Genomic DNA, 27,297 nt, shown 5'->3' on the forward strand with positions numbered 1-27,297 from the left:
GGACTTTTAGAAACAAATATTCAAAAACAGTCAGGCCTCGATAAAAGGCTACTTTTATACAAGTAGAAAATATGAGATTTTCTAGGAGTTTTCAAAACATATACAAACAATTACATTGAACAATTTCAATTGTTTTCATCATACTTATACAAACAATGATATTAAATACTTATGAACTCACCAGCTCAAATGTTGACCTACACTTTGAAAATAACTTGTATTCTGAAGTCACCAGTAGACATGTATTCTGAAGTCACCAGTAGACAGGTACAATGATCAGGTTTTGCAAAGACGGAGCAGTCAAGACTCGTCTTTTATTTTGATTACTTGTTGTAATGTCTTATTACTATGAAAGAACACACATGTATTAAAATATTACTATTAATGCAATAGACGATGTTGTTGCTTGTTTACTATTTTGCATTGTTATGATACTGTACATGAAGTCATCCACCCTCGAACGATTCCGTCGTTCTGGTTTGGGGGTGTGACAATTTTCAATTGGATTTTCTGATGACAACAAGAGCCCTTTTGTTTAGATGTTTTCGAAAAACTTATGGTGTTGCAATAAACAATGGAGTCACAACCAAGAAGATAATTGCAATTGTAGTATGGACTTTTAAAAAGATAATTGCAATTGTAGACTACAAAGCTGAGAGCGTAATGAACGATGAGTTCATTAAATACAAGTTCAAAGCATTGCAAGGGAGCAACAATGAAAAGTTCATAATTCTTTTACAGATCTACCTATGATGAATCCCCATAACTAGGTTACAAACTTTTCTATTTAACGCTAGATTTTGATCCAACTCTAGTCAACCAATTTTATAGTTCATAAAATCGAGTGATACAAGCATATTAAGATAGAATGATAATCTAACCATAATAATACTCAACAATAAATAAAAAAGATAATTACTTTAAAACATAAGGATCTTATCAAGCAATCATAATAAATAAACGACTAGATTAAATCCGAAATCATGAAATCAACACATAGGTTCAAAGTTCATCTATTCTAAACCAAAGTAAAGAGTTTTTAGCCCATAACAAAGTAAAAACATAGATAAAATCGTAGTAAACGTTGCTTGACATGATTGAACAAAGCAAACTGAATGATTAAACATGTTTTAACTCTCAATCTCTTCAATTCTCACTCTGATCTCGATCTCTAGTTTGAGGGTTCTCTAATCGTTAAATTTTGAATAATAATCGATGTATCCTCTAGAGAATGAAAGAGGTTCGTATTTAGAATTTTTTTCAAAAATTATGCTACAATGGTGATGTGATTGCCATGATGTGGTGTCGTCTCCTCTATGTACCCTTTCTGTGTACCCTCCAAGTAATCTGTGTTGTACTCTATTCGGTAAGTATATCGACCGTGACACCTCACCGTGGTGTGATAAGTGTTTTGCCAAGATGTGGTTTTGATAGGTTGTTGACTTTTTGCTCCTTGATGATTTTTTCCAGCTTCTCAACTTCCAACACAACACTTCAGCTCCTTTTATTCAGCTCCTTTTCACCCGATGATATCTTCGATGCTACAAAACAAATTCTAAATATTATAATTACCAAATATTTCATTTAAGACAAATGTACCTAAATTTTATAAGTTTATATAAAATATATGACTAAATATGGCAATATCATAACATAATTTAAAATATTTGTCAAAACTTTTAGAATAATAAAATATCAAATATTATAAAACGTTGCAGTTAAATAATCTTTTATCATTTTTTTGTAACTAGATGTTTAAAATTGTTATATTTTATAGTTTTGGAAAAAATACACGACGAACTTATTTTTAAGTTTTATTGTATGGCATTAAGTGTCTATTCATACTGTACTATTTTTATTTATTTTAATTATAAGGTCAGGTAACTTTTTAAAAATATGATGTGTTAGTTAAATTTTATTTATTTTAATTATAAGGTCATGTAACTTTTAAAAAATATGATGTGTTAGTTAAATGATAAATGATATGAGGGGGGTTAAAATAACATTTTAAAAAAAGATAAATGATAAATTGTTTAATTTTAGAAAAGAAAATTGAAAAAATTAACCTAGAGAAACTATTTTATAAAAGTTATTTATCAAATAAAAGTAAGTGGAAAAATAAGGTGAAAAAAATTAAAAAAAAAAAAAAACTTTTGAGTTAATAATTAAAGATGCTCTAATTTATTAAACAAAATGTTATTAACTTAAATCATCTCCAATCATTTACCATTTTAAAAGCTCTCATGAAAATATCTACTTTACCCCACATCTTTGGAAAAATCTTTGAGAATATTTTATAAAGCTTTCTCATATAATTTGTTAGTATTAAGCATATGTAATATTTCTATATTTTAAAATTACTAGAAAATAACATTAAATACAAGAAATATATTACAATACATGTAATTAATCAAAATCTACAAATTGTCAAAGTAACATTTATAAATTATATAAAGACCAATGTATCAATTCTATGTAATCTCAACTATATATATATATATATATATATATATATATATATATATATATATATATATATATATATATATATATATATATATATATATATATATATATATATCAAGTTTTATGGACACAAAACTAACCAAATGAGATTCAAGGAAACAAGAAAAGGAACCCCTCAACATCGCCTTCATTAACTTTCAAAGCAGAAACAACATTTAAAACTGTAACCATGTCCGATTTATACTATACAACTTCATTTCATACGATTAAACAACCAACGTTGCCTAGCTTAATATGCAACCTAATTGATTTTTCATTTCAAGAAGAAAAAAACTGTGGTAGAAAATAATTGATTAAGATATGAAACTTATAAGAATATTGACATTCGCACAATGCACCTGATTCATACTACATAAACCTGTGCATCATTCCCTTATGCTTTTCCAAAATCTCCATCATAGCTTCAGTATATGCAGCCTCTTCTTTATCTTCAAAACCATCTTCACTGTTCATAACAAAATCATTTCCACCCTCGAAACCATTCATCTCAATTACACCAAAATATATCCCCTTCATCACGTACCCTGAAACTCGCAACTTCAAAACCGGAATATAACAGTTATTTACTATATCAGGAACCTCTACACGATTGAACACAGTTTCCGAAGTTGAATGTACCCATTCCTTCACCCCACTGAGTTTTTTCCCACTCAGAGAAAGCCTTCCTCTTCCCTTGGAATCAGTAACAGAAACCTCTTCCAACAATGGCAGATCCTTAACCAAGTACAACATCATCATATGCCTAGCCGTTACATCCTTCAGACACTGATACGGAATGCGACGTCTTTTGTTTTCATCTTCATCCCCATTTCCATTGAGATATAATAATCCATCGTTATCAGAAATTGAATTCGGGAACAGAAATATAATCGATTCGATTCTGTTACCGAACTTAACCTTCCACTTTAACAAACGATTATCGACAGCACGAAGACCCGAAGATAGAAGTTCGATACATAAGGACTTGACTCCTCTAAACTTGATTAAAAACCAATAGGCAGATAGAAAGGACTCACCGTATAACGACGAAATGATACGCGCAAACGACGAACTTGGGGCGACATCACTGACGGTGTTCTTATTGGAAATGCGAGGGTTTGAGAGAGGAGAAGCGAAGGAAATGGCATCGACTTGAAGTACAATCGAGGAGAAACGTTTGGAAACGAGATAGCAAAAGCAAAGGGTTTTCAAATCGATTAATCTGTTTAATACTTGGAGGATGATTTCATCTGGTAAACGACTGATTGAAGACCATTCATTTGCGTATCCTTCGCGGGATTTCTCGAGGTTCCTCAAAGTTTTGAGACAGAAAATCGATGGTGTGCTCATGGCACATTGTAACCCTGATCATCCTCCTGTTAACTTTTATATTGATGACAAAAAAAGGTGCTCTTTTTCGCACGATTAAGCGTGTAAATGTGATGGTTACTTAAAAAAAAAACATCCACCATTTGTAATATTTAATTAATTTTCTACAATAAAGTTCTCTCCTCAGTTTAGTCTTCTAGATGATGTTACTTTTTATTATACATTAAATTCGCTTGTATTTTTATTAATTTTCCTATCAAACCTTATGCATTTTAAAAATTAAGTTATATCAGGGTTTTAAAAAGTTTGTTATGGCTCCGCTATGACACGTTATAACTCCAAGGCTTGTATCTATCGCAAAACTTTACAAAAACGTCAACTTAACTCATATATGAGTATAAAATAGAAAAATAGTTGAAAATACATATAAAAAATATTAATTATATACAAAATTGCCGCCTTAAGTCACGCCTTACAAATGACGTGGCTCACCAAGAGTCAAAAAAGTTTGAGACTTAACATTGCCGTTAAGTGACGCCTTACGTTATTTAGAACCTTGATTTATATCATTACTATAATATAAAAAATCTTTTTTTTCTTTATTCTTCATTATATATATATATATATATATATATATATATATATATATATATATATATATATATATATATATATTAAAGCCCCTCAGAAATAGTACTATGTTCCTAGACCACCTCTAATTTTGTTTTTTGTTTTTAATATTTGTTGTAAGCATAATTGTTTTAAAGTGTTGGAGCTTTTCTCTTTCCTAGTATGTTCAAATCCACGTGTTTTGATGCCTAATAGCAATGGAGAAGGATTGAAGAGATAAGGAAGTATGTCATGGATGGTTCTCGAAGTGAAGGTGGTATCACCGGTGATGTTGGTCCACCACCATCTTCTTAGAAACCTTCGCTTTCGCCTTTGTCTGCTAGAGTGAAACCCCATTTGCTTGTTCGGAGAAGATGAAGTCATGATGTTCAAGGGTACAAGTGAAGGAAGCTAAGGTTGGGACCACATTATTTATGAAACATTTTTTAATAAATAAATAACAAATAAACAATATAAAAGAAAAAAAAGAAATATAAAAGGGTAATATAGTCTTTTTATCTTGGACAGGGACTAGACGTGCAACAAAAATATAAAATAAGGATTGTCCGAGTTAAAAAAAATTATTAAGGACCAAACATGCAAATTACCCTAAACCATAGGGACCATCCGTGTAACTTACCCTTTTAAAAACAATTTCTTTTATAAACATCTTTTGTTCTTTTTACAAAAAGGGAAAACTACAATAAAGTCCCTACATATTGACCTCATAATCGATTTAGTCCCTATATATATTTTTTATTCAATTAAGTCCCAAATACCGGTAATCGTATTTAATTTAATCCTTTGACCCGGTCAACAGGTCATCCAACTTTCAAAAATTACATTTTTGGCTCAGATTTCAAAATTTATTACAAATTTGATCCAAAATTTACACTTTTGGCTCGGATTTTAATTTTTTTTTACAAATTTGGTCCAAACTTTACCTTTTTTGCCCAAATTTTAGAATTTTATTATGAATTCATCCTAATTTTAGTTTTTTTGCAACTTTTTTTTTCAAAAAATTGTTTCTAATATGTTTTTTCTTTATAAAATCATATTTATACCCAAAAAAAATGTATTTTCACATAAAAATCTTATATTTTCTATATAAAACTTTTTTTAAAAAGTTTTTTGTATATGAAATATCTAGTTATAAAAATATGTATTTATTTAGTATATAAATATATATAAATTTGTTTTTATAAAAACATGTATACACACCTATCACCTTTATATATATATATATATATATATATATATATATATATATATATATATATATATATATATATATATATATATATATATATGCACACAAATAGGTGTGTATCTATATTTTTTTTTATAAAATCGTGTTTGTTTATATTTTTTTTTTTATAAAAACGTGTTTGAATAATTTTTTATATAATACGTGTTCGTATACATTTTACAAAAACGTGTTTGAATAAGTTTTCATATAATACGTGTTTGTATATATTTTATAAAATCGTGTTTGTATATATTTTATAAAATGTATACATCACATATTATATAAAAAAATATCCAAACACGTTTTTATAAAAAAAATATATAAACAAACACGATATTATAAAAAAAATATAGATAAAATAGGTGTTTGTATACTTTTTTTTTGTAAAATACGTTTTTGTATACATTTTTTTTTATAAAAACAGATTTCTATATATTTATATACTTAATAAATACTTATTTTTATAACTAAATATTTCATATACAAACTTTTTGAAGAAAGTTTTTATATACGATATTTTATAAAAATAAATACTTAATATTTAGTTATAAAAATAAGTATTTATTAAGTATATAAATATATAGAAATCCGTTTTTATAAAAAAATTGTATATGAAATAATTAGTTATAAAAAATTGTTCAAAAAGTTTTTTGTATATGAAATATTTAGTTATAAAAAAACTTTCTTCAAAAAGTTTTTTGTATATGAAATATTTAGTTATAAAAATAAGTATTTATTAAGTATATAAATATATAGAAATCCGTTTTTATGAAAAAAATGTATACAAAAACGTATTTTACAAAAAAAAAATGTATACAAACACCTATTTTATCTATTTTTTTTTATACAATCGTTTTTGTTTATATTTTTTTTTATAAAAACAGGTTTGAATATTTTTTTTATATAATACGTGTTTGTATACATTTTATAAAATGTATACGAACACGTAGTATATAAAAAATTATTCAAACACGTTTTTATAAAAAAAATATAAACAAATACGATTTTATAAAAATATTGATACACACCTATTTGTGTGCATATATATATATATATATATATATATATATATATATATATATATATATATATATATATATATATATATAAAGGTGATAGGTGTTTGTATACATTTTTTTATAAATACGAATTTATATATATTTATATACTAAATAAATACATATTTTTATAACTAGATATTTCATATACAAAAAACTTTTTAAAATAAGTTTTTATATAGAAAATATAAGATTTTTATGTGAAAATACATTTTTTTTGGTATAAATATGATTTTATAAAGAAAAAACATATTAGAAACAATTTTTTGAAAAAAAAGTTGCAAAAAAAAAACTAAAATTAGGATGAATTCATAATAAAATTCTAAAATTTGGGCAAAAAAGATAAAGTTTGGACCAAATTTGTAAAAAAAAATTAAAATCCGGGCCAAAAGTGTAAATTTTGGACCAAATTTGTAATAAATTTTGAAATCTAGGCCAAAAATGTAATTTTTGAAAGTTGGATGACCTGTTGACCGGGTCAAAGGGTTAAATTGAATACGATTACCGGTATTTGGGACTTAATTGAATAAAAAAAATATATAGAGACTAAATCGATTATAAGACCAATATGTAGGGACTTTATTGTAGTTTTCCGATAAAAGTCCAAAAAAAACTTTTAAAAAGATATCCAAACACCTCCTCTACATAGCTCACGGAGTCACGGTCGACCGACTGGATTTTGTCTTCCATCCACTTTTAAACAATCATCTCCCTTCTGCAGCGCCTTCTCCTATCCTTTCTCCTTCTGATTTCTTCATGGCTCATCACTTTCACAAGGTGGAATTTGAAAAGTCCGTTACCAAGAAACCTTACTTGCACCCTAATCGTAACGCAGATACGTTCACTATTAATTTTCTTCAAGGTTTTTTAACAGTTTCTTTGTTTATTTTCTGTAAAGCGTCTGTGTAAGTGGGAAAGATGGCCAGAAATGGTGGGAATGGTCTATTGGTCGGAAAAACTCCGGCGGGTGCAACAACAAACAAGGATAAATATAAGAAGACTCCGGTTCACCATCTGCCGATTTCCCCATCGACTGATTCGTGAATACTGAAGATGACACACTCACACTAGTCGACAGAAGTCAGGAAGTATTGAAGCCAGATCTTGACGCAAGCAATGTAATGCTTTAATGGTTTGAATGATTTTCTATTTGCCGATTTCTCGATTTTCCGTTTTCACTACACATCAGGGGTAAGTGAAATAACGCTTTTTCCATTTGCTATATAATCACAAACTCCCAAAACTCTGTTTCTAGGGTTTCACATTCCACATAGCAAAACTCCCAATTATTTTCCTTAGAGAAAATCAATATTTTCTGATTTATATTGACTTTTTTCATAGCCAAAGGTTTATACATACAAGGCGTATTCTCAGTAATATTTAAAAGTGACTTGAATTTGACTTGATTTTCAGGTTGTTGTTGTTGGGTGCTCTGCAAAATCGCTTCTTCAGAGAATTTAGATTGAAAGCCACAAATTATGGTAGCTTGAAATACGGTTAAAAGAGGAAAAACCATACTCAATCTTACGAATATTGTTGATGTTGTACACTTAGAATGACCTCATAATGGAATATTTGTATAAGAGACTTTGTTGTTATAGTAGATGTTTTCATCATGCATATACTTATTTATCTATTGATACATATTCGTGATAGTGTTTTCTACGTTACAAGAAGTTAGGTAATTTAGTTGAAATTGACTAATTTGCTATTCATTGGTTTTCCTTTATTTGAATCTTCAAGAAAATGGGTTTTTGTACACAAGTTTCTTCACTGGGTTTCCTTTTATTTAATACCGCTAATTTATTTTTTTGGCCATTGAAGTCTGGTTTATTGAATGATAGTAGCCATCTACAAAATATTAATATGATTTAGTTATGTTGATTTCATACATTGGATATTTGATTATTAATAGAGAGGTAGGCACAACAAACACATCGGTATTTTAGATTTTTTTCTTGATGTATGGTACTCACTATGAATATTTTGTTACAATGTGTTAGTGTAGATATAGAGGATTTGGAAAATACACCAAAAGCTGAATTTTAAAGATACTTTAAACTGACAAATTTGAATAATGAGGTGTTATTTCTGAATATTGCTTTAGATTTTATTTATCTGGTACCCAATATGCATCCTTTATCATAAGATTACTTACTTCACTTGATTTTTGAAGCTTTCTTTATATATTATAAGAGATTTACAAAATAAAGTTTTTCCCATTTTGTAGAGACACTAATATTGGAATGACCAAAGAACTATAGACTATCTTGGGACCATTGCTCAAAGTGGATCTTCAAAGTTCTTGAATGCTTTGAAGATTTTTTTTTTTGGACCATTCCCTTGTAGATATTGAAGCTTGAGAACTTAGTGTCACAAGTGTAACAACTCTAATGGCTCACAAATACATAATGCAAGAGAATGATATGAGAGAAGATGAATCAGGATAATTTTCGGTTCTTCTTCTTAGAATGATTCGTCGAAAATCATAGGGTTTAGAACCCTTTATATAGTGCACCAATGATGTTATGGATAACCCTAATATGAATAAAATATCATTATTGCAAGTATGATAATTATCCACCTCCTTTAATTATCCATATATGATAAGATATTCTAGACATTCTAGAATAATCTTTATATATATATATATATATATATATATATATATATATATATATATATATATATATATATATATATATATATATAAAATTTTGTCCACCGCCTTCCCTAGGAAGGTTCTGGACCCTTTTGCTAAACTATTAAAAATTGCACTTTTAGTCCTTGTAGTTTTAGTTAATTCCTTTAATCCCAAAATTAATTCCAATTAATTTCTGACTAAATATTAATTAATAATATGATTAATAATTAATATATTATTTCTATAACATATTAGTAAATCATTAATTTCAATTTATTAATCAAATTAATAAATTCTTCCTCCTCCTCAATTAATCATCATGTTTAATTGCAAGCGTGAAGGCAACCCAAAAGAACCATGCCACTATCAATTCAAGTACATACCATTTATAGTTATGAGCTTAGACACCTAATCCAACCGTCTCCCACTTGGATAAGTCTAATAACTATAGTTGTAAGTATGAATTTAAAAACCGACAAGCAATCGCAGCTCTCAAAGCTTTTGTCGAACTCTGGCCTAATCAGTTGCGTGTCCTACGATAAAGGATCATATAATCCTCATTTCTACAAGATATCATGTGAAAAAATGACATGGAATTGAAGCATTCTCATTGTCTGACTGTTTGTTTCCCGATTTTTGATTTGTAATGACTTAGAACTTAATAGAACACATCAATTCAGTCCTGACCGGACCCGACACATAAGTCAACACAAAATCATCGAGGGGCCCAAGATATCACTTTTTCCCTTTAGGGCAAAAGGAACAAATAAACTTTGACTCATATGCTTGTACTATTTACTCATCAAATCATGCACAATAATACATTTTATAACACCAAGTTACTGATGCGTTTACACATTATCAATGCACAACCAACTCGTAAACAACAATTCATATATCTTGTTTTAAAGATTATACAATATTATCGTCTCAGAATCGCTCATGATAAATTCCATGAATTAATTCACCAAGTGTGGGTTTAATCAAATACTTAAATCCCCATTTCAAAAGTATTTTGGAATGTTGTAGCAAACTATTTCTACGTCTAAACACTTAGACAATATACAAACCAATTCATGACAACCTTAATTCATTACTTACTTCCAAAGTATGACCGACTGTGGATATTTGAATAGTCTAATTATCCGGAAAGTAAAACATGCAAAAGAAACACAGTGATAAACAATTGACAAAAGATAGTTAACAATACTTATAAACAAATCTCCATTTATATAATCATCAAATGTCAATTACATATATTTGTTAAAATTTTCTAAATATCTATCTAATCACTAAAACTAATATCATTCTTCAGACCAATGATCCCCGTGTGTTGAACATGCTTAATCCTAGTAAGACGCATTGTGAGGGGATCGACATGATTCTATGATGATGATACCCTATTAACGACGAGGCTTCCTTCATTTACATAATGTCTGATAAAGTGATATTTTCTATCGATATGTCTTGATCTACCATGATATCTTGGTTCCTTGGTCAAGGCAACCGCTCCTTCATTATCACAGAAAATTTCCTTCGACTCCTTAATGGCTGGTACTACTCCAAGGTCTCCAATGAAGTTCTTCAACCATATAGCCTCTTTCGATGCTTCGCTTGCGACAATGTACTTTGATTCACGGCTTGAATCAGCCACCATCTCCTGCTTGGAACTTTCCCAAGTCACAACTCCTCCATTAAGGGTAAATAGCCAACCAAACTGTGAACAAAGGTTGTCTTTGTCTGTCTAAAAATTGGCATCACCATATTTTGTAACTCTTAAGTCATCACTGCTACCAAGCACAAGGACCCAGTCCTTAGTTCTTCGCTAATACTAAAAACAAATTCTTGCCAACTATCTAATGAGTTTTACCCGGATTTCCCTGATATCGACTAACCATGCTCAAAGCAAAAGCTACGTCAGGGCTAGTACATGTAATAGCATACATGATCGATCCAATGTCAGAAGCATATGGAACTTGACTCATTTTTGCTATCTCAACATCAGTACTTGGACTTTGAGTCTTACTCAGTTTGGCATTACTCTGGATAGGTAACTCATATTTCTTTGAATTCTCCATGCTAAAACGCTTTATCACCTTATTCAAATATGTACTTTGACTAAGTCTAATTAGTCTTCTACTCCTATTTCTCAAAATCCTTATTCTAGAATATAAGCAGACTCTCCTAGATCCTTCATGGCAAAACACTTTCTAAGCCAGGACTTAACTTCCTGCAAGGTTGGAATGTTGTTTCCTATAAGTAGTATATCATTAACATATAATACCGGGAAGGTGACTATACTCCCACTAGTTTTGACATATACACAAGATTCATCTTCACTTCTAGAGAAGCCAAACTCTTTAACCTTTTCTTCTAAGCAAAGATTTCATCTGCGAGAAGCTTGTTTCAATCCATGGGTTGGTTTCTCAAGCTTACACACTCTATTGGTGTACTTAGCATCCACAAAACCCTCTTGCTGACTTATGTAAACATCCTTAGGCAAATTTCCATTAAGGAAAGTAGTTTTAACATCCACCTACCAAATTTCATAGTCATGAAATGCAGCTATGACTAACATAACCCTAATAGATTTAATCTTAGCCACCGATGAGAAGGTCTCATCATAGTCAACCCCTGGGGTTTGAGTAAACCTTTCGCAACCAGTCGATACTTGAAGGTGTACACCTTTCCATCTATTTCAGTCTTCTTCTTGAAGATCCATTTGCACCCAACTGTCTTACGACCTGGGTGCACCTTTCTATCCATTTCGGTCTTCTTCCAAGTCACAACTCCTCCATTAAGGGTAAGCACCCAACCAGACTGTGAACGAAAGTTGTCTCTATCTGTCTAAAAATTGGCATCACCACATTTTATAACTCTTAAGTCATCACTTCCACCAACCACAAGGACCCAATCCTTAATTCTTCGTACATACTTAAGAATATTCTTGACAACTATCTAATGAGTTTTTACCTGGATTTCCCTGATATCGACTAACAATGCTCAAAGCAAAAGCTATGTTAGGGCTAGTACATGTAATAACATACATGATCGATCCAACGTCAGAAGCATATGGAACTTGACTCATTTCTGCTATCTCAACATCAGTACTCGGACTTTGAGTCTTACTCAGTTTGGCATCACTCTGGATATGTAACTCCCATTTCTTTGAATTCTCCATGCTAAAATGCTTTATCACCTTATTCAAATATGTACTTTGACTAAGTCCAATTAGTCTTCTACTCTTATTTCTCAAAATCCTTATTCCAGAATATAAGAAACCTCTCCCAGATCCTTCATGGCAAAACACTTTCCAAGCCAGGACTTAACTTCCTGCAAGGTTGGAATGTTGTTTCCTATAAGTAGTATATCATTAACATATAATACCAGGAAGGTGACTATATTCCTACTAGTTTTGACATATACACAAGATTCATCTTTGACATATACACAAGATTCATCTTCACTTCTAGAGAAGCCAAACTCTTTAACCTTTTCTTCTAAGCAAAGATTTCATCTGCGAGAAGCTTGTTTCAATCCGTAGGTTGATTTCTCAAGCTTACACACTCTATTGGTGTACTTAGCATCCACAAAACCCTCTTGCTGACTCATGTAAACATCCTTAAGCAACTTTCCATTACAGAAAGCAGTTTTGACATCCATCTGCGAAATTTCATAGTCATGAAATGCAGCTATGGCTAATATAACCCTACTAGGTTTAATCTTATCCACCGGTGAGAAGGTCTCATCATAGTTAACCCCTGGGGTTTGAGTAAACCCTTCGCAAACAGTCGATCCTTGAATGTGTGCACCTTTCCATCCATTTCGGTCTTCTTCTTGAAGATACATTCCCACGGTTGTTGACATTGGGGCAGTTTCGACGGAAATGCCCAATCTTTCCACATCCATAACAGGTGTGGCTTGCCCCAGCGTTGTTGCCGCTGTTGTTGGTGTTGTTGTTATTGTAGTTGAAGTTGATGTTGTTATTGTTTCCCTACTGCTGGTTCTGGGGAGGATAAGTCCTGCAATATTTTACCGTGTGACCCTTTCGATTGCAACTGGTACAATGCATCTTTCTGCATTCGCCATTGTGATGGAGATTGCACTTGTTGCACTTTGGGAGATTCCCAGAATACTGCTTAGGGGAACTTAGAGTGGATGAAACTAGAGCATGTGGTGTGGAGGGAACTTGGGTGGTTACTGCATGAACTGTCGTTGTTTGTTGTTTCTTTTACGACTCTAAGCCATGTCGTCCCTTTCTCTTGTTATTCTTTCCTTTCTTGTTGTCACTCTCCTTCTTGTTAGTTTCCCCTGACTTCTCGCCCTTATTGTTTTTGTGGTCGTACAACTTCTTGGCCAACCTCTTGGCACTGTCAAAGGTTTCAGGATTTGCAGCTATCACATTTCCTTGATATGCGGAGGTTAACGCCCAAATGAATCGTTCGATTTTCTTTCCTTCCGAAGTAATCATGCCAGGGCACAACATAGATAGTTCACTAAACTTTGATATTAAGCATTGATGTCGGAGTTTCTTACGATGAGATTCCATAACTCTTGCTACATTTTCTGAATTTTGCCACACGGGCAGTACTCGGCCATCAACATTTCTTTCAATTCCGCCCACGGCTTGGCATTGGCTACGGGAAGATTCATGGCCTCCACATGTCCATTCCACCAGGTGGGAGCTTGATCAACAAATGTGCATGCTGCAAACTTCACTATCACCTCTTCGGGGCATTCACATATCTCGAACACCGATTCCACCTTTTCAATCCATCTCTTTAGGGTTATCATCCCCCCTGTGCCATTAGAGGTTCGTGGCTTGGCGTTGGTGAAATCTTTGTAGAAGCAAGTCTTGGTAGGCCCCTGGTTCATTTCGTTGTCTGAGCTTCTAGCACCTTGTCCGTTTCCTTCACCATTGTTCCCATTGTGGATCTACGACATTGCCACCGTGACTGCAGTAGATACAGTTGCTTGAAATGCAACTGAGTTGAGTTCTGGTGGTGTCAGCTCGGGGTTTCCACGGGTGGGTCGTTGAGGCATCCTTCTGTCATGGAACGGGAAGATGTTGAGTGCCTAAAATTTTTGTGAGTTTGTGGTCAGCTAGGTGTATAACATGTACTTAAGTAGTTTCACATATTGACATACAACATAGAAATATAGCACATAGCAGATAATAACGTTATGATAGAACACATATTATTTTCCACTAATAATCCGTACTTTGATACATGAAAATTTGCTTGAAAGAGCATACATAAAGAGTACAAAGTTCGGCAGCATAACGACTCTATGAGTAGTGTAATCACTTAAACATAGAGTCGATGGTACATAGCATAGATCATATAAGAGAGACCTAATACCAATACACATACTACCGAACCTACTGAAATTTCCTAATGGTGGCAATGATATCATATCCCAAAATGTTGTGCCAATAGTGTTGGGATTTGAGCATTCTAACACTTCCTAAGTGTACATGAAACCCTATTAACCTTGGATCTATGTTTGTCTAATTATCATGCAAAGTTGAATTCCAAGGCTATATTCCTATCTAGCATACATGGGGAACAATTTTTAACTTGAATGATAGATAGAACAACTTACCTTGTTGTTGCTTATGTTCCTTGAAACCTTGTGAGCCTAGCACCCCAAGGGTGATGCCTCAAATGCTTCACACAACACCAAATGCTCTTGGAAAGACTTTTGAGAGAATACACACTTCTTCAAATCGGCCTGGCCCTCTTGTTTCCTTAGTGTGGCCATTTTGGTGGAGAATATGATTCTTATATAGTGTTGACACATCTAGGGTTACACCATGTAAACCCTAATGTGTCATGACTCTTCATTTCCATGACCCATGGGTTTGTAACTCCCATGGAGCATCCTATGGGTGGAACCCAACTTGATAATCCATGGAGCCTCTTAGCCCACTATACAAGATATGGATGATTTACATAATCAACCCATATATTTAATTAGTTCTCTTTTGATCACTTAATTAATTCTAAATTAATTCTTGATCAAACTAATCAAATAATATTATTAATATATTAGAACTTATAATATATTAATAATCTCCAAGTGTTATTTCTCTCATTTAGTCTTTCCAATTGCATGGTGCCATGCAACCCAAATGGACCATGCCGGGTCGGGTCAAGTACATACCAGAAATAGTTATGGACTTAGACACCTTATCCAACAAATAGTTGAGCCATCTCAATCATCTCTCCGATGACTTCATCCCGTTCTTGCTCAGCTTGCATGGCTCGTGCCTCCATGGCGAACAACTGTTATTGAAGTGTGGTAACCTCTTCTTCCAGCGTACTATCCTCTCCTACGGGGTTTCCTGGTGGGGCAAGATGGTCCTGGTCCATTTCATCGGTATGGGATACGACGGGGGCTTTGTTCACGTCTCCTTCTACATCTGTGTCGTCATCGGTCCCCTCAAACTCATAATCCGTATCGGTGTACTCGAACGTCATGAGCTGCTCCTTGTCCTTCCCTAGGGTCGTCTTCAATCATTTTGTTGGCCACTAAGGCCTAGTGAAACTGAATGCCTTGATGCTCCTCTTTCATAGTGACTGTGATGAGGGACACGCAAGGAGGGTATGTAAATAAACCACTATTAGTCCTAAGATGCTTTAGTTGTTATATAAATTGGGTTGATTTTCTCTTCTTGGTAACAAAGGGGTATGTTTTAAGTTTACCGGCCATCGCGATTTCCCCAGGGCATGTGATAGTTGCATTTCGGAGGAAATGTAGTTGATCATGCTACATTCTCCCCTAATACAACTGTGAACCGTCCTGGCTTAACCGAGATGTCGGGATCCTCCAATCATCTTCTCTGAATGGTTATTATGTTTATTTTCCTAAGTCGCACACGTAAGAGTGTTTATTATTATATTTTTATTTGTTTTGTTCAGAGTTATTTAGTCCCTTGTTGGGTTTATAGTTGCATATCAATGTGTGGATAGATATACCAGTTCACTATAAATAGAGCTCTGAGACCAACTTGTCACACCCCAAACCAGACGACAGAAACGTCCGAGGGCTCGTGTGACTTAAATTGAAATATCATCACAATGAATATACATGAAACATAACATAAACATCACCATGCATTAATACATTACAAATGACCTTGTTCACATCAAGTATATTGTCTCAATATTACATATCCATAGCATAAATTGTTTGAGAGTTTTCAAAAAATAACATCCTAACACACTTGGTATTGTTCTTCAGCTTATCTGTTACCTGAGAATATAAGTTATTTTGAAAACGTCAACATATAGAATGTTGGTGAGTTCATAAGCAGGTTTGATATGAAAATGTTTTTTTGTAGTTTATAAAACCCAAAAAATCCGATATTTTTGAAACGGCAATTGTTTATACAAAAAGTGTGATAATCCATAGGTATATGCATAAATGATTTCAAAACGTGTATAAATGAGAAGTTTTACATTATAGTTATTGAAAATACAAGTGAATAATGTTGATTTCCCCGGAAAACCCGATGTTTTCCAATAAAATAGTATGATCGTTTTGTATTATTGTATCGTCACATCGAATGAATATGATTTCCCCTGATTACTTAGATTGTATTGGAGTTTTATGTGAGTCGTTATAACCATGAATGATAATGACTAGTTCGTCTGTCTTGGCATTCTAATGAACGTCATAATTGATCTTAAGATTTTGTCACCCTAGACTGACCGAGTCTAACTGTAGCGAACAACTTAGGTGTGGGGGAGTCACCCCCGTATAGATCTATACACAAACTCTCGCTCTCCCTCCAGGAGACTTTGATTATAACTACAGACTACGACCGACACTTATTGGTATCGCATGTTATTACTCACTTAATCCAAATGAATTTGATTAACCTTGATTAACGACCTAATTTTTGTTTACTTGAATAGAAGATAAGCCTAACAGACGAGGAGAAGAGGACCACTAGGTCCTACTAATCACATATGTTATTTAAGGCTGTCGAGTATACGAAGGACGCGTTGGCCTATTTCTCATATAATTTATTTAGACCTTACTAGCAATGTAAATGGGCCACTGAGGCCCAATAGCATGTAAAACCCATTGAGGGTCCCTTAAGCATGTAATTAGGTCACAGGAGGCCCAATAAACATGTATTATTTATGTTAGGCCCGAAAGTCATGTTAATGGGTCATGGCGGCCCAATAAGCATGATTAGAATCTTTCAAGCCCAACAATTTGAATGTTTACTTGTTTTGTATAGTATAAATGTCGGGAATTCTGTTTGAACAATTGTTGAATCGCAAAGGCATAAAGTTTGTCGATTGTTTTATAACGATTTACCATTTCAGCCCCCTTAAAACCAAATTTTTCGTACATTTGGGTTTATGGGCCGAGAAGCCCAAAATTTTAGCCCATTAGGCTAAAATTTACATTTTAGTCCTTTAAAAAGCGTGGTGTTTATAAAAACTTCTATTTTGACTGTTTTGACCTTTTTGATCCTTGTAAACACCGTAAATGACAACTTTTTCCCCAAATTTTGTTTATTTGACAAAAATAGTCCAATAATGAGTTTTATGTTGTAACATGCTTATTATAAACCTTATATGGTAGTTTTTCTTAACTTGTTAAGTGTAATATATCCTAGATCACATATTTTTCCTTCTTGAACTATAGATCTCGAAATATCTTTCATTTTTGGCCATGATTGTAAAACTCGTTACTCGACACCTGTTCGGCCAACTACCGAGTAGCGAGTACTCGGGAGTACTCAGGGAGTACTAGGATTCAGTAATTTATGTAGAAATATTTTTAGGGAACCTATATATGTCAAAATCATAAGTTGAAATATTAATTTGATATAACAAAATTAGATACATGTGAATACACAAAAACTGAAAAACACATAATGGTCTCACTTCGTGAATAATTACTGAACATTTAAGATAAATATGTAGTAATAATCACATGTGTGTGTTAGACAATAAATCGTTAAGTATATTATACATATTAATCAATGAGCTGACCGGGTTTGACAACACTACTCAGTTTAGTAAGGGGTCAGTCAGGGAGTACTCGGGATTCTGTAACTTGTCTCGGTAAGGGGCCGAGTAGCGAGTACTTGGAGGAGTAATCGGCTAACTTGGCAAGTTTTACAACACTGTTTTTGGCACATATTTACCACATAAACACAAGAAATCACACATAACATACAACTACACATATATCTACACATTTTACTTGTATTATCCCCCATAAAACATGTGAAAACCAAAAATAGAGTGGTATGAACTCACCTTGATTTGATGATCACGGTTTTGAAGAAGAAATGGAAGAGTTTGGTGTTATTTCCGGTCCTAGCAACACCTTGATGTAGATTTCGAGCTTAAGGAGTTTTCTAGGAGTATGAACACCAAAAACTTGTTTAGAAGGAGTGATCTTACAAGAGAGAAGAGTTATATAACTTAGACATGTAAAAACTTACCAAAGAATGATGATTTTCTTATGAAAATCCTTTTGAAACCAAACAATATTTCGAGATTTTGGAGGAACAAGAAGAAGAATGATCTTTGAGAGTGTTTGGAGAGAACTTTGGAAGAGTGTGTGTTTGTTTGTGAGGTGTCGGCCGTAAATAGAAGAGGAGAGGGGAGGGAAAAATTTAATACATTATAAGTGCATGGATGTATGGGATTGAGTATTGTTTAGTGGGTAGTTTGCATGGATTACCTCCATGTATTAGTGAGGTGGCATGGCTTGGATAATTACCCATTTCCTTTTTTTTTACTTGGGCTGAAAATAGGTTAAAGATAAGGGAGGTAGATTTGCTTGGCCCATTTCTAGTCTTGGCTCGAAATTGTGAGGCCCAAATAATAATTTTTCAGCCCATTGGGCTTTTAGGGAAATTCACGGACCAACTTTGTATTAAAGAATGAATTTATGGTCCATTAGGGCTAATTAAATTTGTTATGGCCCAATAAGGCCCATTATAGGTAAACTAATCCATTTTACATCTATTATGGCCCAAAATGTTAAGTTTCATGCAAGTGGGTCCAGTTAGGGCCTATTTAAGGGTTCTAAGCCCAAAATAGTCAAATTGGAAGCTTATTGGTCCATTAGGCCCAATAAGGAAATCCTAGTCCATAATGGACTTAAACCGGGATTTCTAGGGTTCCCAACCTTTTGATGACTATTTGAATGTTTGTATAGAGTGTTTGATGAAAATTTTATTGTCATTGAATAAACATCATTCATGCTTTCAAGTTTTAGTCACAATGTTATCATTGTTTAATGTTTAAAAAGCATTAGAATTCCTAGTTATGACACACGGCTTGAGACTTTCCCTTCGGAAATATACGCAAATATATTTGCCTACATTTTCCTTCGGAACTATTGCAACGCCCGTAGATCCGAGCTAGTCAATTTAGATATAATAGGGGTCGAAAACGACTTTTCGAAAAAAGATTATTTAGAATAAATAATCTTAACCAAGTTTTAGAATATATCATAAGGTTTCCGTACATATAAAGAGCTTCAAAATCCGAGTTATAACGAAGAAGTCATGACCCGTCGAAGTTTCGCGACGGAACCGACACGACTCCGGGAAGCGTAAATACTGAATTTACAATAGATCAAGATTTAGCCTTAGTGATCTAAATGAAAGTCGTAGAATACATTAAACCGAGAGCGTCCATAAAAAGAACGCCCAAATCTGACTTCGTATGAGGAAGTTATGAATTTTCTACGATTTGGCTTAGCAGTGCACAACCCAAAACTCGATTTTTAGGTCGAGCGGTTTTTGGCTTACGTGGCCTATATGAGATTTGAAGATCTCAATAATAGGAACTCAACGGTAAAAAGATAGACGAAAACGGATTTCGTATGAAGGAGTTACGAATTTTTCGCGGTCATTTAGCAGTCTAAACTCCTCATACTGTTAAATTTGAGATCGGTCGAGAATTAGCCGACGGAGTCTAAATAAAAGTTGTAGATTTTGTTTTTACCTATGCGTGGATATAAATAACGTCAAAAACAGAGCTCGTATGCAAGAGTTATGATTTTTCTAAGTTTGAAGGCTGATACGTGATAGGGGGTGACGTGGCACCTCCATAATTGGACATGTGGCACCACCAGAAGGCTGCCACATGACCTAACTCGGTGAGTAGGTCCTCCTACTCAGCGAGTCCATTAGTCAGCACCCCTATAAATAGAGGTGTCGGGTTCCCTCACTTCCTCACACCTTCAAACCTCACTTTCTCTCTCTAGTTTCTCTCTCTAACCTCCCTTAAGCCCCCTAAAGTCTAGGTAAACACCCTAGCACCCGAAGGAAGCCCCGAGGCTCCCGGAGTCCTGAGAAAAGAGCCTTTCGACTCAGAAACGCTGCTCCAGTGAAGCCCGGTTTTGCGAAAAACCCGATGTAAGTGAGCTATGCCTACCCTATCTTTTTTATAGCTTATGTTTTAATATAGTAACGTTATTAGGAAATTATAATGAGTATTTGGGATATTATTATGAGTTATATAAGAGTGTTTCTTAATGCTTATATAATATTAATAATATCTAGACTATTAATTAGTCGCGGTTAACGTTAGACTAAACTCTAGTGGTAATGATATTAAGATTTGTGCGAGCGAAATTGTTTTAACAGTAACGAAGTGTTGTCCGAGTACCGAGTCATCACCTTATCAGGTGAGTGCATAGTTACTTTCATCTTACACATAGATATGAAGTATTTTATATAAATTACGTGCTATGTGTGCATATTATCTGAGAACTTGCTGTCTATGCTAGATGAACGATTTTATACATGTTTTAAATGATTTAAACTGTATATGTATTTTATATCTACGATAATGTTAGGGTAAAACATGGGTAGATGTAATAGATGGAATATGAGTTGGATGATGAGCTGAGAGGTGTTATAGACCACGAGGTGATGGTGAGAGGTGGATGATGTAAGAAGCCTTTCCCAAATGATGGCTCCGTCATTCAGCAGAGTATGGATGACAACCATGGACTATTCTAGACAGTCCAGTGGAACACTAGCAGGCTCACAACCTGTAGGTGTTGTTAACGATGTGTTCACCCGGTGTACTCTAAACCCTGGTGATCATGCAGACTTGATGCCTAAACCCTGGCGACTATGCAGACTTAGTGCCCGTTGTGTAAACCGTGGTAGCAATGGACTTCGTGCCGATTCCTTAGGACAATTCTTAGGAATGAGTGAACGAGGAATAGTTGATTCTTAGGGTAGATCCTTAAGACTAAAGAAGATAATGGGGATGGGTAATTGGGTTGATTGTTTGATTATTTAAACATAATAATTATATTATTGTGGGTTGAAAACCCAATGTGCTCACCAGGTTTCCCAACCTGACCCACTCAGTTTATTTATATCACATGTATCGATATGACGTGACATTACACTGAAAGATTAACGAGATATAGATCACTAGTGTAAATGAATGTAAGTTCTATTTATGATTATGTTTCTGTATTAACGATGACATCCCAAATGTTTTAAAATGAATAAAATAGGTTTCTTTGGAAATGCTTTGATAACGTATTTATCGTGTTTTTCTGGGAATAAATTCCGCAACATTTTTATTAAAAGAGGTACTCTGGTTTTCATAAAGCATAAACAAAATCGGTCTTTTCTGGCCGTGAAAATGGGGATGTTACAGTTGGTATCAGAGCATTAGTTTAAGCGAACTAGGAATTTGTAGGAAATTTCTAGACTTAAACTTAGAATGCTAAGTGATGATTGTGAGGAGTGTGTCTAATAGATTTAGGTAATACACTTGAATAGACACAAGCACTAGCTTATTTTAGGAATGTTGCCTAAATTGCTTTTACGTGCTAAATGATTTGTTATGCTTTATGCTATAGTTTGATCGGATCTATGGTCTGTTGCCGATCGGATCTAGAAACCTTATGTGTTTAGGATTCTAAACGTACGAATACGATATTAGAACTAGCATATAAACGTTTCGGAGTGATAAGGATGATTTAAACGTCAATCCTAAATAAAGATCTAGATTCACCTTATTCGGTGTATAGATAAAGATGGCAAGGACCCGTAGTGGAAACGTGAATGCAAATGGGAACCGAAACCAACCCCCAATGATTGAGCAAATACTTGTTGTGGTAGCCGCTGCTGAGCCAATAATAATGGACAGAGTGCAAGTGATGATCCAGGCGATGTTGGATCATCAAATGGAGGAAATCAGACGTTTGCTCCAACAAAATCGAGAGGAAGCGACCATACAGATAGAACAACCCGAGTTGAACGAAGGGCATACTGAGGAGGGAAACTACAGTGGGACTATTGGTCAGGCCAACCCACCAACAGTTAGGCAAAACCACCAGGATGGAGGAAATGACGGACGTGGATGAAAATACAAGGATTTCATGGCGTCCAAACCACCGAGTCTATTTGGAAGCCCGATGCCTGTGGAAGTCATGAACTGGATCTTTGAGATGGAGATGATGTTTGAGAGTTGCGAGTGTAGCAACAGGCAGAAGACCGCTCTTGCGGTTCCTCTATTGAAATCTGGAATACTAAGCTGGTGGAAGCTACTAGCTGATTCAATGCCCAAATGTGAAGCAAGCAAGATGTCGTGGGAGGATTTTTTGGTGCAGTTGAAGATGCAATACTGCTCTGAGCAGGATCTTCTGGAGATCAACAACGAGTTCCAAAATCTGAAGAAGGGAAGAATGAGCGTTACTTAATACGCTGCAAGTTTTAATGAGAAAATGAAGCTTATTCCTCACCTCGTCCCAACTGAACTCTCCAAGGTTAACAAATTTGCCCTTGGATTACCAGCAGACTTTGGTCCAATGGTTAAGCAAACAACCACTTTGAAAGGCATCATTTGGGTAGCCAAGAATGTTGAGACCCAGATTAGGGAAAAAGGTCTAGAGAGAGCTGAAGTTGGCAAGAAAAGGAAGCATGAAGGATCTTCAAAATCCAACAAAGAAAGGAAATTCTCAAAGACTAAAGAAAGAGGAGGAGGTGAAGCCAAGTGGTACGAAAAGTGTGAAAAGAAGCACTTCGGGAAGTGTAGCGAGGATGTGACTTGCTACAAATGTGGAAATACAGGGCATTACGCCAGCAAGTATGCATCCAACAAGAAGGTGTGCTATGGATGTAACAAAGAAGGGCATATTTCTAGGGATTGCCCAAAGAAAAACGAGGCAGCAAGGCAAAACACGCCACCAAGGCCAAGGGCATTCCACATGATCCTCGACGAAGCAGAAAACAATATGAGGAACCAAGGATGAGGAATTCATATACGAAGATCAAGTTATGCAGTAGCCATAGTATCGTATGATGTAGCCTATTAGAGGCATAGTATAGGGTGAACTTGAACACCTATGTAATAGTTTCGAGATATAATAAAGACCTCGTTTTGTTATCTGATGTGTTAAACCGTTATGTGATTTTCCTGTATGGTGACTTGGAAAACTGCGAGACAATATTTGGGACGAGTATGAGTAGGTGTGAAAGGTAGGAGATGCATATACTACCGGAAGCATAGGACTCACGCTTGGATCAGGGAAAGTCACAAGGTTACCAAGAAGCCAATAATTGAGTCCATTTTATTCAAGCATGTCGTTACCATCGTTTCGGTAATGACTAAGAAGATTGTTGTTATTGTGATCCTAGTGGTCATATCAAATTGAGTTCGAATACGATGAGTACGTTACGTGGTTCAGAGAACCAAGTTCGATGTAACATCTGACTTAAGCCATAGGATCGAAGTAAAAGATAATCGAAGTGATCGGTAGAGGTATCGCGATGGTTGATTGTAGCTAGAAATACTACCTTTTAAGATGTGATTAGAACATGAAGGAAGGTATAGCCTGTTTTGGAATCTGACTCTAAAAGACTTGAGTCCAAGCATTGCAACATACGATAGGTCATTAGAATATGACACATCATTCCATTGTAGTAATAAAAGAACTTATCTTAAGTTTGTATCCAGTAAGGATCGAGATTGTGACTTGAAGGTCATAATTCGGAGTCTAACCTAAGATAAAGAGCAGGTGTAAGATCGATTACTGCTTGCAGTCAATAAGTCTAAGAGATAGCTCCGAAGGAATATAGAAGTTATAATTATTACCTAGGATGAAGATATAACATATGGAGTCATTATATGATCCCTATTTCATTAATGATTTCAGGACGTAATCATCCTCAGGGGGAGATAATTGTAACACCCGTAGATCCGAGCTAGTCAATTTAGAGATAATAAGGGTCAAAAACAACTTTTTGACAAAATATTATTTAGAATAAATAATCTTAACCAAGTTTTAGAATATGTCACAAGGTTTCCTTACATATAAAGAGCGTCGAAATCCGAGTTATAATGAAAAAGTTATGACCCGTCGAAGTTTCGCGACGAAACCAACACGGTACCTAGAAGCGTAAATAGTGAATTTACGATAGAGCGAGATTTAGGCTTAGCGATCTAAATGAAAGTCGTAGAATACGTTAAACTGAGAGTGTCCATAAAAAGAACGCCCAAATCTGACTTCGTATGAGGAAGTTATGAATTTTCTAAGATTTGGCTTAGCAGTACACGATCGGAAACTTGATTTTTAGTTCGAGCAGTTTTTGGCTTACGCGACTTAAATGAGAGTTGAAGATCTAATTAATAGGAACTCAACAGTAAAAAGATAGACGAAAATGGATTCCGTATGAAGGAGTTACGAATTCTTCGCGGTCATTTAGCAGTCTAAACTCCTCCTACTGTTAAATTTTAGATCGGTCGAGAACTAGCCGACGGAGTCTAAATGAAAGATGTAGATCTTTTTTTTACCTACGCGTGGATATAAAGAACATCAAAAACGGAGCTCTTATGAGAGAGTTATGATTTTTATAAGTTTGAAGGCTGATACGCGATAGGGGGTGATGTGGCACCACCAAAATTGGACACATGGCACCACCAGAAGGCTGCCACATGACCCAACTCGGAGAGTAGGTCCTCCTACTCAGCGATTCCATCAATCAGCACCCCTATAAATAGAGGTTCTGGGTTACCTCACTTCCTCATACCTTCAAAACTCAGTTTCTCTCTCTAGTTTCTCTCTCTAACCTCCCTTATGCCCCCTAAAGTCTAGGTAAACCCCCTAGCTCTTGAAGGAAGCCCCGAGGCTCCCGGAGTCCCGAGAAAAGAGCCTTTCGGCTTGGAAATGCTTCTCCAGCGAAGCCCGCTTTTGCGAAAAACCCGATGTAAGTGAGCTATGCCTACCATATCTTTTGTATAGCTTATGTTTTAATATAGTAACGTTATTATGAAATTATAATGAGTATTTGGGATATTATTATGAGTTATATAAGAGTGTTTCTTAACGCTTATATAATAGTAAAAATATCTAGACCATTAATTAGTCTCGGTTAACGTTAGACTAAACTCTAGTGGTAATGATACTAGGTTTTGTCCGAGGGAAATTGTTTTAACAGTAACGAAGTGTTGTCCGAGTACCGAGTCATCACCTTATCAGGTGAGTGCATAGTTACTTTCATATTAAACATAGATATGAATTATTTTATATAAATTACGTGTTATGTGTGCATATTATTTGAGAACTTGCTGTCTATGCTAGATGAACGATTTTATACATGTTTTAAATGATTTAAACTGTATATATGTATTTTATATCTACGATAATGTTGGGGTAAAACATGGGTAGATGTAATTGATGGAATATGAGTTGGATGATGAGCTGAGAGGTGTTATAGACCACGAGGTGAGGGTGAGAGGTGGACGATGTAAGAAGCCTTTCCCAAATGATGGCTCCATCATTCAGCAGAGCATGGATGACAACCATGGACTATTCTAGACAGTCCAGTGGAACAGTAGTAGGCTCACAACCTGTAGGGTCTATTTTTTCGACTTTTCCATGAACCTTCTTAGCGATGTTAGCTTTTCGTTCAAGCTCTATAAGTCTTTCATTGTCTTGGGTGTCTGTGCCTTCAGTAGTGCTTTTATTTTTTTCTAGGTTGGCTTCTATTCCATCAGTGGTTATGAAGTGACCAAAAAACTTTCCCTTCTATGCCCGAACACACACTTCTTGGGATTGAGTTTTATGCTGGTCCGCCTTAGTTGTGTCAAAGTTTCTTCTACGTCTTTCAAGAATTTGTCATTGTCTTTGCTCTTGATTAACATATCATCAAGATACACATCTATGTTCCTTCCTATCTATTTTTCAAATACTCCTTCTACCAAACTTTGGTATGTGGCTCTTACATTTCTCAGTCGAAATGGAATATTTGTGTAACAGAATTTTCCATTCTCCATGTGGAAGGCCGTTTTATCCTCATCTGCCATCGCCATCTTTACTTGATAACACCCTTTCCAAAAAGGATTTCCATTTGAATATTCCCAACGACTCAATATTTTTTTCTATCTCTAGGAGTGGGTAGCTATCCTTTGGACATGCCTTATTGAGATCCGTGAAGTTGACACACATCCACATGGTGCCATCGTGCTTCTTTACCAATATTGGGTTTGATATCCATTTTGAGAATTATGTAGCCGTCATAACTCCTATGATGGCATCACCAAATTCATAGTCATTTTAAAATTTTTATTTATGCTTATTTGAAAATCAGAGTATTCATTGTAAAGAATAATATTGTATAATTTGTTCCTAGAAAAAATGATAAATATATTATCAAAGCATTTTCGAAGAAATGTATTTTTGTTTATATTAAAACTTTAGGATGTCATCGTCAATACAGAAACATAAGCATAAACAAAACTTACATTTATTTACGCTAGTGATTTACATCTCCTTTAATCTCTCAGTGCAATGTAGCTTAATATTGACACTTGTGAAACAAATAAACTAACTGGGTTAAGTTGGAAAACCTAGTGAGTACATATGGTTTTCAACCCATAATA

At 34.3% G+C, this 27,297-nt stretch overlaps 1 protein-coding gene and 1 long non-coding RNA gene across 2 annotated transcripts; one reads left to right on the forward strand and one right to left on the reverse strand.

The window, feature by feature from the left end:
* Positions 1-1,047: 1,047 nt before the first annotated feature.
* Positions 1,048-3,884, reverse strand: LOC145037523 (F-box protein AUF1-like). Its single transcript, XM_078986209.1, has 2 exons — positions 2,865-3,884; positions 1,048-1,541 (listed from the first exon to the last, which is right to left on the reverse strand). Exon 1 carries the CDS (start codon positions 3,853-3,855, stop codon positions 2,875-2,877), a length of 981 nt encoding a protein of 326 aa, XP_078842335.1. The 5' UTR covers positions 3,856-3,884; the 3' UTR covers positions 1,048-1,541; positions 2,865-2,874.
* Positions 3,885-7,398: 3,514 nt separating this feature from the next.
* LOC145034049 (uncharacterized) lies at positions 7,399-8,370 on the forward strand. Its single transcript, XR_013677850.1, has 2 exons — positions 7,399-7,941; positions 8,164-8,370. It is a non-coding gene; the product is annotated as an uncharacterized LOC145034049 (long non-coding RNA).
* The last annotated feature ends 18,927 nt before the right edge of the window (positions 8,371-27,297 follow it).

Source organism: Lactuca saligna, chromosome 3 (genome assembly GCF_052625555.1).
Source record: "Lactuca saligna cultivar CGN05327 chromosome 3, ASM5262555v1, whole genome shotgun sequence".
NCBI lineage: Eukaryota > Viridiplantae > Streptophyta > Magnoliopsida > Asterales > Asteraceae > Lactuca > Lactuca saligna.

What these genes read in the sequence shown, in the direction of transcription:
- LOC145037523 (XM_078986209.1), bottom strand. Translation starts at nt 3,855, where the DNA reads ATGAGCACACCATCGATTTTCTGTCTCAAAACTTTGAGGAACCTCGAG.